The sequence below is a fragment of the Alosa pseudoharengus genome, unplaced genomic scaffold (genome assembly GCF_046254945.1).
Source record: "Alosa pseudoharengus isolate Yale_2024_CS ecotype anadromous, Long Island Sound unplaced genomic scaffold, YU_APseudo_1.1 YU_APseudo_1.1_scf_19, whole genome shotgun sequence".
Taxonomy (NCBI): Eukaryota; Metazoa; Chordata; class Actinopteri; order Clupeiformes; family Clupeidae; genus Alosa; species Alosa pseudoharengus.
This window is the reverse complement of record NW_027468657.1, coordinates 36,198,021-36,212,319: the sequence shown is the minus strand read 5'-3', so window position 1 is coordinate 36,212,319 and position 14,299 is coordinate 36,198,021. Positions and strand designations below refer to the sequence as shown.

Genomic DNA, 14,299 nt, shown 5'->3' with positions numbered 1-14,299 from the left:
ACTGCTTCTGTAAAACTCTGCTACCACTTCAGTCATATGGCGTTTTTCTGTTGCCCAATCAACAACTGCATACCGTACCAATTTAGCCAAACCGTACCAAGACCAAATAATCTTCAAAATGAGCTCGGCATCGACCGTTTGGCACGGTGCACAAATCTTGACAATTGGGACAGAAATAATTGCATGCCATGAAAGGGAGCGTACCCATGTTCCCCGGGTCCTATGTTCCCCGCTATTTGTATGGACCGGGGAACATAGGACCCTTTTTGTAGAAAAGGGTCCTATGTTCCCCGCCTTGTATCTGACCACGGAAATTGCATGGGATATGCTTGCGAGTGCACATTTCGTAGCAACGGTAGCAAAGTGTATTTTTCTATCAATGTTGCTTGCCGTAGCACACCAGGTAGACCTACACATACGCGCACGGTGCAATATTGACACAAGCCAGAAGGGCGATTTTCCTAACTTCCACGTTGAGTATAGCGGAGTAAAATAATAGAACATTTTTTATAACATAGGCCTACAATGGTTTTACTTGTGTAGTGCTTCTTTACTGAATATAACGAGTTCAAAGTTAACATTCTAGGTAACTTTGCATTGTCCGCTTCAGCACTAAATTGAGGACAGCAACACACACGAGCTGCACCTCACAGAAGAAACGCGCTACAACTACATGCCTTTTTAAGTTGATATTTAATTGGTTTGTTCTGTTCATTTTTCCATTCAGGGGGGACTGCGCGTTGCTCCGAAGCCCCTTTGGTCTGACTCATCAATAATCCAAAAATGTCCCTTTGGGTCTATAGCCCAGTAGTTTGATATCCATTTGTTCCATTAAAATGAATCCCATTCTTCCGACAGCTCAACCAAAGGCTATTTTAGATCACCTCCTTCACCTCTTGTACAGTAAGAATCAACAATGACTTGCCAAGTGCAAAGACAATGACAAGCTTGGGACTGAAGCCATGCAGACTCGGCTAGATTTAACAGTGTTTCTCAAACTTTTTTTCTGGGGGCCCACTTTTTAAAAATGACAGACTATCGCGACCCAACTCGTGACTGTGGTAGTTAACAAACTAGACCAGTGGTTCTCAAACTTTTTCTTTCATTCGCCACTTTGAGGGGGCATTCTCGAGCCCCACCTGTCCCTCATCGCTCTAAGAAAGTGGTAGGTCAAGCTTAAAATTGTCAAGTTCTAAATATATCCTCTTCAAGTTAAAATCAGCTGGTACTGCAGATATAATAATAAATAAATACATAACACACATATTTCTGTTTTCCAGCAACATATTAGGAAGCATAGGCCATTATACAGCATTGTACAATATATTCAATGAAATGCCAACATGCTGCATTAAATGGATCCATAATCCAGTCATACTGAGTGAGCACTGCTGGTTGGGAAATATTTTTGAAATAAACTTTGCAGGGATATGATGTAGGCCTACCGTTTAATACATGGGATCACAAGAGTGCCTCCCAATCAGACGTTTCAGCGATTTCGCTCAGAAATCTCAAAGTCATAAAACTGTCGCGATCGAGGCGCCTGTCCCATACTCAAGGTTTTTTGGTGAATGCAGTAATCTTATTTGCTAGGTGAGGTAGGTGCTTGTCTTTGCCTTGTAACTGGACATTTAACTCAAATGTATCGCTAAGATATATCAAATATATCGCTAAGATAGGCCAGCTTCGTCAAGAAATGTTCATTAGTGAACGTGCTTGCAGATTCAAACATGCGCTCTTCCTCCAAGAAGAGGCGACTCGGAGCTCAAACACGCGCGACAGCACTTTACCAACCCGCGCCTTGCCGTGAGGCTGCAGTCTACTTGGAAGCAGCAGGGAACATAGGACCCTTTTTTCAAAAAAGGGTTCTATGTTCCCCGGTAGCGGGGAACATAGGACCCGGGGAACATAGGGATGACCCCCCATGAAATACCGTGCAATTGGTGGAAATGGGCCATAAGTGTGCATGTGACTAATGCAGCCAGGGACCATTGCATTGACAGATCACTGGTGGGGGGCACAACCATTGGTTGAAAACATGATATGAAAACATGTGATGAAGGCCATCACTGTCCTTGAAATAAGACTCTATGACAATAGTAGTTAATCTTCAAAACATTTTAATTGAAGACTGATCAGGCAACCTTTATCGTGTTCCAATGGTGACTTGCCACACTCTGATCAGGTTGTCCGTGTAGCCAGCAAACAGGGTCTGTTGGACAGGAATTAAGTGTCAATACACACCATATACATAATTTGTTTATGAAGAGATTAACAACACTTGGAACCTAATGTATGAGGCATGTACAGGCATATGACTCCGCAATCTCTATTACCATTTTGACTATTCCATAAAATGTTAATCTATAGGCATATGACAGCAATCTCTATTACCATTTTGACTATTCCATAAAATGTTAATCTATAGGCATATGACAGCAATCTATTACCATTTTGACTATTCCATAAAATGTTAATGTCTTTGCATCAAAGGCACTGATCAAATGGCTAGAAAGAAATCAAGAGGCTCTCAGTCATGACTTGGATGACTCCGGATCCATCCATGTTCAATTTTTACCAGTGGCGGTCAGACCATCAATGCCTTTAAATGTGCATTTTGCAGTGAAAAAAAAAGTCTGCTTGTTGTAGCCAATCAAATAAAAAATAATTACTTATGGTTGCTAGGGTACTGAAAAAGCATGGCAGACTGTCCATTACAGAAAATCACTGACATTACAGTGCATCAAGCACCAGTTTTGAAATTCTAACCAAACCAAATTAAAGCCTATTCAATCTCCAGTTTTCAGAGAAGCCTTGCCATTCATCCATATCATCCTTCATACATGAGGCCCTAAAGTTGTCAATAAACCCATGTTCTCCTCCTCATATTTGCAGGACTATCAGCACCATAAGTCAGAAAACTTTGTGATTATATTTAATCATCGGAGGTTTCCAGTGCAAACAATGCACTGGAGCCATGATTATGGGTCACAGATAGACGACTTAGAATATTGCAATATTCTGGTGCTCTAAGAAAAATGGTATACCTGTCCATCTGCAGACCAGGCCAGGGATGTGCATTGTGGGGGTTCAGCCTTGCTGTTGGTGCTGATGACTTCTTGTCTCAGCTCATCAACAATGATCTTGCCCTCAAGATCCTGTTGGAACACAAATTAAAGTTTAAGGTATTTTAGTTTTTCCAAAGCAGTGTTAAAATATACAAGTCGATACAAATCCATACCAATATTAAAAATACCAACATATTCCAGGTGAAGAGCCATGGGTTTTCATTGATGACTAGCTAAAGCAAATTTATTTAAAATTAAAACCCACTGAAAGTCCAAGTCCATGAATTTTGCTGTGGTAGCAAGAATAGAGATTAAATGCGGAAATCAGGACTGGACATCTTACAATTACCTAAACCGGCAAATCGGTCGTTTACAAGGTCCCAGCAAGTTAGAAGAGGTATTTTCCAAGAGGTGCATATTTTCTTAAAAATCATAGCTTTAACATATCAATTTTAAAAAGATATCTTGTGGTAAAAATATTAGTTGTAACAGATCTTCTGATATACATTTGAAACAAAACCAAAAAAACCTCATATATCATCATTTTAAGAGTAAAGTTGACACTCATTAATAAATGTCATTAACTCTGTTGTCATTAATCCATGCAGAATTAACACAGAATTAACAATAACAGTTGACATTTCCCATCATTTTGTGGCTTAGCTCCACATCCTAACCTCAAACTAGTTACCACATGATCTGTATTAGGGCTGTAACGATATACGATTCGAAACCGAAATCGCGACATTCATATCCACAATACTGTGTCGCGGTGTGAAAAGGCAGAATCGAGACACCCTTTCTAGTGTTTCACGCAGTGCTTTGCAGTTTACGCAGCCGCAAAAGCAACCCACAACTCCCGCTTTACTTATCGGTAGCCTACGTTGTCCAAAAACAAATAAATAAATAATAATTTCATACCTCTCCTTGCTTTCATTGTAGACTATGTGTGCAACTTTACCAAACAGTATAGAAGTAAACCCCCTCTCCTTGCCCCGCTCTCTCGCGCTCCCTCCCTCTCCTGCTCAATGAACACGCGCGACTTAAATAAAACATTCACAATCGTGAAAGCAAGGACGCATGTAGACGACTAGCTAAATTACTATTAAATCCGCTTAGCATCATTAGCATGCTGCACATATTTGTTTAAAACTCTTGCATTGAAGTTGACTGATCATCTCAATACCAACGTTTCCCAAAAGGGCCTGTCCCAAGGAGAACAAGTATTACCTTGAAACTTAAACACACATGGGGAAACTGAACAGTCCAATCAGTAGACTATGATAGGCTAAGCTAGCCAACTATGCTACTTTGTTTACAATATTTCCAGGCTTCAACCAGACAGCTGAATTAAAGAGGTAGAGTTGTAATAAAAAATAGTAGGCCTAGGCTATAGGCTAATCTGCATAAAGTGTGCCGTCATAAATATCAGTCATTCAGAAAAATATTTTTATATCAGGATATTCTGCAAGACCTTATTCTACCCTTAATTAAGAATTTCCCCTATGTAAGCTCCTAATTACCCCTTATTCATAGTAAGTAAATTGTTGCATATGAACTATGACCTAAATATGCATGGCTCAGCATGGGGCTTGTAAAGTGGTACCACAAGAAGTTATTCACCCCTAATAATACTTATCAAAGATGGTCTATTCATATGGAACTAGACACAAAACCACAAGTGCTAATAGTGTACAAATAACTCAGTCTTTGTAATGCAGAATACTGTGTTCCCTATTCTAAAGTTGGGTCTTTGTTCACATTTAATTCACAATTAATTACAAATGGCTAGTATGCTACCAATATACATGTTAATAAGCAGCTAATTAATGGTGAATATGTGTGTCAATATAAAGTGTTACCAAAATCTCACATAATACAGAAAAGACATTGTATGGAACTTATGTTAGTAAATTAATCTCCAAAAAATTGATCGTTAGACTTAACATTATGTTTAGTCAAGTTGAATGCATGAATCTGCGGAGACAGTCTGGGTGTAGGTCATTTAGTTAATATTTTGTGGATAAATTGGGTCTATAAATATAAAGCATTGTTTTTGGTTAAGTCGTTTTATTAGCATAATTGTTAAAAATTGATTCCATAAAGATTTATTTTTTGCTAACCAAATCTTTCATGGAGACGCAAAACATACCCCGAATTATAGAATGACCCACATATGGACTTAGCCAACTCCAGGGAAAACGGTGAATAAGTATGTGTTCCTTTAAATAATGTGTATGACACTTTCTAAATGTCAGTTTACATTAATTACAGACAGTTAGCAACAGGATAGAATACCTCTAAATACGAGCAAGACAGCTTAATTGCTACATTTGTTGACGGCCCATTTAGTTAAAAACACAGATGCAATAAGGTGTCCACGTCCTGCAGGGATCAGTCGCAAATGGCAATAACTGGATCTGCTTGAACATTTCAAACCATTTCACCAAAAACAGTAGTTAGGAGCAAAACTAATTTTCTTACCCAAATCTTGATGCTGGGGCCTGTGGCAGCACAGAGCCAATAGCGGTTAGGGCTGAAGCAAAGAGCATTAATGACATCACCACTATCAAGGGTGTAGAGGTGCTTGCCCTCATTCAGGTCCCACAGCATGGCCTGACCATCCTGTAAACAAACAAGATCAGCTAGTCAGTGAGCACCATTACATTACCCACTTCAAGAACACCAATATAAAACCCAAGTTCAGAAACAGCCTCTTTATCATCACAGTGATACAGGTGGTATTAAATGTTTACATCATATTGAGAGATCAAATGGTGAGGGCAATGCATACGGTCAGAAGTTACCTTTCCACCTGAAGCACAAAGAGAGCCATCAGGTGACACAGTGACTGTATTCAGGTACCCAGTATGGCCAATGTGGTTGGTCTTCAGCTTGCAGTTTGCCAGATTCCATACCTGTAACAATAGCATTGAAGCATTCATGTAATTATATTCAGTATCTGAATAATCTCTATGGCTGCAGGATTATGGCCAAAATGATTATATGATCAATATTGATCACGTTTAATAATTGATTTTAGTGACAAACATAATGGTCCCACTATCTGGCTCACCACAATCACTCAATTTGTTGTTTTTTTTATTATTCTACAGAGCCCAAGATAGGACCCAATAGAGTCCCGAAGTGTGACGTAGAGTTTCCATGACGGCAGAATCACTGGATCTAAACAAATTTTCGAAGTGGCATAAATAGCATTGAATGTAGACATGTGGCATCATTTCTAGCTAATAAAAATAAATATATCCATTTAAACGTGTTTTACCTGCTAGGCAGCAGCTTAGCCACATAACACGGGTTCCCTAGCAGGTGTAATAGAAAGAAACAAAATTCCAGTGGATATTTCACGTCTTCTCAAAGACTGGTGGCTGTTAAGAGCGACGTTTTTTGCCAAAAAAATAAAGCCAAAACACGTCCATGAATTTAAGGATTTTAACCGCATGCTGTGAAGTTGCATGAAGGTCTCTTTTACGGAGGAAACCCATGCTAAAATAAAACTCTGCAGTCACGAATTTGATCGTGTTGGTATGAATATATGTTGTAGTATGTGATTCCTACAGTGTAAAAAAAATATACTAACGTCTTAGAAACGTTGTAAAATGATTGAAATATATTAAGAAAGCCACCGCTATGGTGATTTCTAATGGTAGATTGATTTGTTTAGATCCAGTGAAATTGTTGCCTTGGCAACGCTACGTCATGGCTTCGGGACTCTATTGTAAATGCACTTATTGTAGCACACCCACAATCTTGGTGAGAATTACAATTCTGCAAGATCCCTGCTTGTCCAGGTCCCCACTTGGTGACCCCAAGTACCCATATAGAAGATACCTCAGTGACTATATCAAAATAGTGTTTCCCCTTGGGGATCAATAAAGTATCTATCAATACATTGAATGCATGTTTAACAATGCCTTTACAGACCACTAGGGGGCTGAGGACCACTGACTGAAGGCACTCGTTCTAAAGGATCAGGCTGCCAGGACACAAGTAAACAGACTGACTTCAAAGGTGACAGTGCAGGAGACCATTCGTCTTATTCACCCGGTGGCCAGAACGAGGCTAAAGCGTACACTTGCCATTACACCTCAGTTCAGCAGATGGTGGTGGTAATGCACTCTGTTTGCAAATTGCCAAAAAAAATTCACTGAAGAACAGGCAAGTGAAGTGAAGCCTTCTTTTTCAGCGAGCTTTTTTTGGCAGTTTGCAAACAGAGTGCATTACCACCATCATCTGCTGGACTGAGGAGTAATGTCAAGTGTAACCTTTAGCCTCGTTCTGGACGCCGGGTGAAAGGTGAATTGGAAAGAGGGTTTAAAAAAAAAAACAGTATTCAAGGTGAACCAAGACAAGGATTTCTCAACATCTGTAAGCACATTGCATTGCTACACCAAACAAAAGTTAATTGCTTTTTGTTTATGTGCGTTACCTCTCTGAACCCTTGCCAGGTATGTACCAACTGTAGAAAGAAACTCTAGAAAAGTAAGTACCACCGGGCCGTAGTGATCTTTAGTGATTTTTTTAACTGCTAAGAGGGTTTTGGGCAAGACAACACCCCTCTTAGCCTTTTTAAAATTGCTAATTTAAAACCTCTTGGGGCTTACTGCTTGATTAAATGATACACCAGATATGAGAAAAGTAATGTATTAGTGGCGTATGCACCTCATGACATACTGGGAGGTGCTAAGATTCACCGATAGATATCAGTAACGAATCTGAACGTTATAGATGCAAGTGCGTCGATATGCGAACCCCTACATCAGTTTAAATGTTCAATGAACCGGTCAATGCCCTGATTTTAAAATGACAAATCGGTTGTGTCATTACTTGTGTGACGTTAACGTGTGTTCCAGTATCCTGAATGAAGTTATATATTCAGTCACTAACTGTCAACAGCGAACAGTTTCTTAAGCTGCAACAAACACGCCTTGTCTGTTATAACTTTGCTCAGCCTCCTTCGGCATTCTCTTTTCCATGGGAGCCTCCCCATCGCTCCGATGAATATCTGAAAGTTAACTGGGGAGGGCATAGGATATTGCCTACCTGTCATTGTTGATGTAACAATCTTGCTTCTCACGCGTGTTAGTAGCCTCCTTATTTATGAAAGGTAATCCAGGCACTTTTCCCCCTGCCACTCGAAACTTAAAAGGCTGAAGCTACACCTCAGTTTTAAACTATCAGTCTTTCAATTCAGTCAATCAAGGAGAAATTATAAACCCAGTGACATGCAATTTTAATTTCACACCATAAAGTAACAAAAATCACTTGCTAGCAGTATAGCCTAGGCATTTCATTATTTTTTAACAAATGTTACTCCATTTCATTATTAAATTAAACAAATGGTAACTCAACTGTATAGCATTTTGAGGCCCCATTACATCATATCCTATCAAATCGCAAAGAATTGTTCTGTATTAACACGTATCGTTTCTGAATCGTAAAAGCTTATACAATCGTATCGAATGAAGATACACACCCCTATTACATACTGCAAGCCATGACAAACCAATGACACCACTAATACATGCGACACGATTGGATGTAGTCAGTGTACTATTCAACATTCAGCATTACTCACCTTGACCATTTTGTCCCAACCACAAGACACAATGATGGGGTTACTGCTATTGGGGGAGAAGCGCACACACGAGACCCACTCTGTGTGGCTCTCATCCTACAGGATTTCAGAAAGAGAGAAAAAAAAAAAAAGCATTTCAAGCAACACCTCATCTGAAATTAGTCTAAAGCGGAACACTACTTACAAAAATTCTCAATAAAGCAATATAGTTGCTGACAATACATAACAGTAATGTTCCTCATTTATGTCAATCAACTTTTCCCATAGCATGGGCATTTTAAAGTTGTCCTTTCAGGACATGTCATTTTTGTAATAAAGAAATTTTAATTAAGGAGTGCCTCGGCTATCAGAATTCTTTCTCTACACTGCCTCTTACACTTTTTCCACAGCTCAGACCCACCTGAATGGTGTACTTGCACACTCCCAGTGTGTTCCAGAGCTTAATGGTCTTGTCCCGGGATCCAGACACAATCTGACGGTTGTCCGCAGAGAAGGCAACACTCAACACATCCTTGGTATGTCCCACAAAGCGACGGGTTGTGGTGCCACTGGAGATGGGTGAAGGAGACACAGCAGGTATAAACAGTATCTTTACCAATTGTTTCACAATTATCACCACTAGAATATTCAATTTAAATTTTATTAAACAAACACACAATCTTTCATGAGACATCACTTCATAAAGAAACTAGTGCTGCAAAGTTTCACATGCTGTACTCTCATCACTTACGTAGTAAGGTCCCACAGGCGGAGGGTACCATCCCAGGAGCCAGACAGGGCAAACTGGCCATCAGAAGAGATGACCACATCACTCACAAAGTGAGAGTGTCCCTTGAGAGCACGTTGGGGGATTCCGTAGTTTGTCTCATCACGTGTCAATTTCCACATGATAATAGACTTGTCTGTAAAGACAGATCGTCAAAATTAGGACCAGTACTGGCAATTTCCTGACTGACTTTCAACCTGGTTACAAATAAATGTTTATTACAGAAATTCAACACTTCAGAAGTAATCATTCCCAAACAGTAACACAATTCTGTGTGACTGAGCGAGACCAATATTTCATCCCAACCAGGCAGATGCAGGAATGCCTGAAAGCTCAATGGCAGGCCATATGAAGCAAAGGGAGAGACCAGCCACCTGGCACAGCATTGAACCCATGTCTCTGAAGCTATAAAGCTGCACTGAGGCTAAACCTCCGTTTGCATCTAAATGACCGGGTCAAACACAGAAAAATCACCATTTGCATCGTTTTTGTTGTCATCTAAACACCACCAGAGCCAGACCAGGTGACTTGCTCTTTCCATCCACTACACATTGTTCCCATGCCTGCCAACTAATTTAACCTCACTATTTCATGGAAAAGCTTCACCCATACAAAAAAGCTGGCATTCCTAAAGATGAAACTGCCTATCCAAGGTTAAAAAAAAAATTACCGATCTAAAGCACTGCATTATCTGGACCATATGCCACATGACTTTTGTAAACTGGTCATTCTCTTATGGCTCAGTGACCTGTTTAGAGTGCAAGATATGATGCATTATTGCCTTAGCACTTATAATCCTTGAACAGCAGCCCATTTTCTGAATGTGATGTTGCCTTGAATAAAAACTGGAAAAAAAAAATGCTGCTCAGTCAATAATGAAGTCGGTAAGCGATCTCCAATTATGTTTGATTGTACACCATGGCAGTCTTACCTTTCAGAAATGGTATAACACTTGGCTAAGGACTTGGAAATACTAGAAAACCCTGACTAGATGGTTGAGAGGAGGGCTCCTATATTTCAACATAGCCTACTTTCCTTAAGCTTAAATAATGTGAAAATCCCCAATATACTATAACTGTATGCAAGACTGCTACAGGCATCAGCCTTTACAAACAAGATTTAGGGAGCAAAGAGAATCCCACACTACGGTAGGCTACAAACAAAACCAATGACAGGTTAGGGCTGTCAGTTACTCCGTTCTGTCAAAAAGCAAAGAAATCAGATAGCAACACAACATGTTACAACTCTGCATACAAACCACGAGGGAACACATACAACATATCACAAGCTGCTCCCGTGTGCATTGCAACAACCACTAGCAAACATTGCTAAGCATGGTTAGCCACTAACATTACGCCAATTCAGCACCTTAACTGTTCACTTGGCGCCCCCACTTCAGATTAACGTTAACGCTTGCAGCAAAATATGGTTAACACATGTTTAAAGGTTCAGTTTCGCCATTACACATTGGTTAAACAAACGTTTTTCTAACGTTGACGTTAACTTTTACGCGCAAGCTTCAGTCTCCATACCTGTGTCACTATGTTCTAACTTTAAGTTCAGTAGCGTTCGCGTTAAGCCTGTTATATCCTATTCTGTTCATCTCAGTTAACATTGGGTTATTTAGACGTTCATAGAGAAAATTAAGCGTTGGTATCTTTGCACATTATTATGTACCTTAAGAAAACATGCTGGAAACATAATTTAAACAGAAAAAAAAGAAACCGGCTTCGCCCATGTCCGTGGCGCTGACGCTTTGAGTCGTCTACCAAGCTAATTACGTTTGCTAGCCATGGTTGCTAATAATGACGTCCACCATAGGACGAACGATGGGTTTTCGATTTGCTTAAACGTATGTGACTCTTATACGGCACACATCATTTTTAACATGTAAAGGAATTATTAAGAGGAAAAACACAAACACCATCCCAACTAAGGCTGAGAAAAACTGTATTTTCCCCCAAACTAAACCTAGCAGGAACCTACCGCGCATGACCCACACCGCGAAAAACTTACCTCGAGATGCAGACAGAATCATATCTGGAAACTGAGGAGTTGTGGCGATTTGAGTGACCCATCCACTATGCCCCTTCAGGGTACCTCGAACAGTCATCTGCTCGGTCATTTTGGCGAGTATAAAAGTGCCTCTTAGAAGAAGATGGAAACAGATTTTCTTGGAGGGCCAAAACCTCCCTGCTCCTCTCACTATCAGGCACGAGTAAAAGGAAGTTTAAACTCGGAAGCACACCATTTCACTGGGGCAGCACTTCTTCTGAGATATTCGGGCCTACACGAACTGTATATGAGTGATAGCGCCCTCTTTATGATCGGAGTTGGCAAAGACTCCCACGCTTATTTCCTTTACAGTGTATCTCACACGTAGTAATGTTTAGCATTGTAGGCCTAACATTTAAATTGATACCACAGAAAAAAATAGTAACTTTGTGAATTTTCACTCATTGTTTGCATGAGTAAATACATACAGAGTAAACGGTTATATTGTCAACATGGCTTTTTGTTCTGGCAGGTGATACAGGAGCCTGCGCACAAGCAAGCTCAGGTAGTAGGCTACAGCTTCTTTCCAGAGGCTAACTCTGCTGAACAAAACTAGCCTACACCTCCTGTCTAGCATTTGCACTTAAGCTGGATTACTTAATTGCTTACCTGGTCCTGGTTACTCTTTACTTCTGCACTGTTTACCTGCTTACACTGACTGCACTGCCCTGATTACCTGTTTACATTTACTCCTGCACTGTTTCATATACCCTTGCACTGCTAACACTCAAAACGACACATTATATTTATTTTTATATTTATTATATTTATTTTTATATTTATATAAATAGTATATAGTATATATTATTTATATAGAACGTCTATTTATACTCTCTGTTCATAACCCTCTATACTCCTTAATCTGTCACTTTAGACATGTCACCTGGAAAACCTATTTATCCAACTATACACTCTGCTAAATGACAATAAAGTTGAATCTAATCTAATCCGATAAATGGACTTGTCATTTTGATGGCACTGACATGTTGATTAGCCTACAAAATTGCTTTTGAAAAATAAACTAAAATAAAGCATTTTGAGCCAGTTGCCTACTTATGCATGACATCCTGTGTGTGGTCATCATTTTTGGGGGGAAATATGCTAGATACATTTAAAATTGTTAAAAATTTGACAAATTATTTTCAAACATAATTTTCATCAAACCCTAATCTTAAAGTTTTGGATTTATTCAACTAGTGCAGTGCCCGTTCAAACATGCCATTCCTGAAGAAAACCCGTAGCTCAATTACATGCCCACATGTATGCCTGCTTTAAAAATAGGATGATAGGGAAACATCATTCCAGCTAAGCATTCAATAATGAATACTGAATATTATAATATATTAGCCTATAATTAATGTGGCCTCTAATAAATGTAGGCATGGCTGCATGTGACATTTCTACAGATCAGAATGACATAATGACAACTGTTTTGAGTTAAGGCTAAATGTATAGCTTACTGAATAACTTCATAATGCTATTCGAAGCTTGCACATACTTTTATTTTGAGTGGTCACTACATACCCGTGTTTAATGGCGTGATAAGTGCCGTTCCCTGAAACTGGTCCCCTTGGAAACAGTGCAGTGCAGCGATAAACGTCCTACGTAAATAAGCATATTTTGAAATATGCATTCAAAAATCTTCAAAATCGAGAGTGCACACCTTTGTGCCACGCGCGAGCCACATACGAAATCTTAGGTCAGTCTGACAAACGGTTGATATGCGTGCCACAGACACACACACAGACACACAGACGCTTCTTGCTTTATAGATAGATTTTGAGAGAGAATTAACTGAATTTGGGTAAAAATTAGGGATGTCCGATATTGGCTTTTTTGCCGATATCCGATATGCCGATATTGTCCAACTCTCAAATTTCGATTCCGATATCAGCCGATACCGATGTCGATATGTGGGTTATTTTTCCTCAAAACTAATTTAGGTAACATCACATATCTCCTGTTGTGGAATTAACACAACATGCTTAATGTTATTGTGATGCCCCACTGGATGCATTCTTGAATGCAACAAGGCTTTCCAAATGTTAACATTGTCTGTGCAAAATAATAAAAATACTTCAACTTAATTTAGGGAAAAAGTGCCATGTTTATTTTTTATTTTTTAATTGTCTCAAACAACAGTTTGGATTACACTCTCCCTGAGATAATCTTGACAATGCCCACAACAAATAGGGCAAATTTGACTTCTTCACAAATGATAAAACATTGTACCTGAACAACTATGTGCAACATAGCAGAATGTAAAGCCAACTAAAATAGCAGGCATAGTGTATGACAGGCTACCCTTTTTCTGTGTTAAATGAGCCTGCATTTGTAGGATGCTTCATTAACTGTTTCTTTAACTAAAACTCAATCACCTTAATTGAATGAATGCACAAATATGAGTCAATTACAATGTGGCAAGCAACTATACTGCACAATTTTGAAAACATTTGTTTGAGCTACAAAAAATACTTCAGGCTTGAGGTGAAGTACATAACGGGCCATACCCACAATCAGGCTTGGAATTTCACCATTTTAGGGGCAAGGCCACTTGGCCTTCAGTTGGGCATATTTGGTGGGGGGCACAAAGGCCACATGTCAGGGCACCAAGGCCAAAGTTAACTATACAGTAGTAGGCTATAAAAATGATCAAAGTTGTATTCACTGCAGTAGACCTGCATCACTGTATATACAAAAACATAAAACATGACATATTACATATAACTGTAAATCATCTGATCATGTAATATTTTCAGATATCTAGGCTATATTTAACATTTATTTTATATTTGGCCTGTTATGAAATCA

The 14,299-nt window shown here is 39.3% G+C and overlaps 1 protein-coding gene across 1 annotated transcript; it reads right to left on the bottom strand.

Moving 5' to 3' along the window:
• Positions 1–2,103: 2,103 nt before the first annotated feature.
• rack1 (receptor for activated C kinase 1) lies at positions 2,104–11,655 on the bottom strand. Its single transcript, XM_076292633.1, has 8 exons — positions 11,450–11,655; positions 9,398–9,569; positions 9,068–9,215; positions 8,668–8,763; positions 5,876–5,986; positions 5,553–5,693; positions 3,048–3,158; positions 2,104–2,212 (listed from the first exon to the last, which is right to left on the bottom strand). Exons 1-8 carry the CDS (start codon positions 11,556–11,558, stop codon positions 2,147–2,149), a joined length of 954 nt encoding a protein of 317 aa, XP_076148748.1. The 5' UTR covers positions 11,559–11,655; the 3' UTR covers positions 2,104–2,146.
• Positions 11,656–14,299: the final 2,644 nt, after the last annotated feature.

What these genes read in the sequence shown, in the direction of transcription:
- rack1 (XM_076292633.1), bottom strand. Translation starts at nt 11,558, where the DNA reads ATGACCGAGCAGATGACTGTTCGAGGTACCCTGAAGGGGCATAGTGGA. An exon ending in CGCCTGTGGGACCTTACTAC is followed by an intron (nt 9,216 to 9,397) that starts GTAAGTGATGAG and finishes ACCCATCTCCAG; the next exon opens with TGGCACCACAACCCGTCGCT. An exon ending in GTTGGGACAAAATGGTCAAG is followed by an intron (nt 5,987 to 8,667) that starts GTGAGTAATGCT and finishes CTATTGTTACAG; the next exon opens with GTATGGAATCTGGCAAACTG.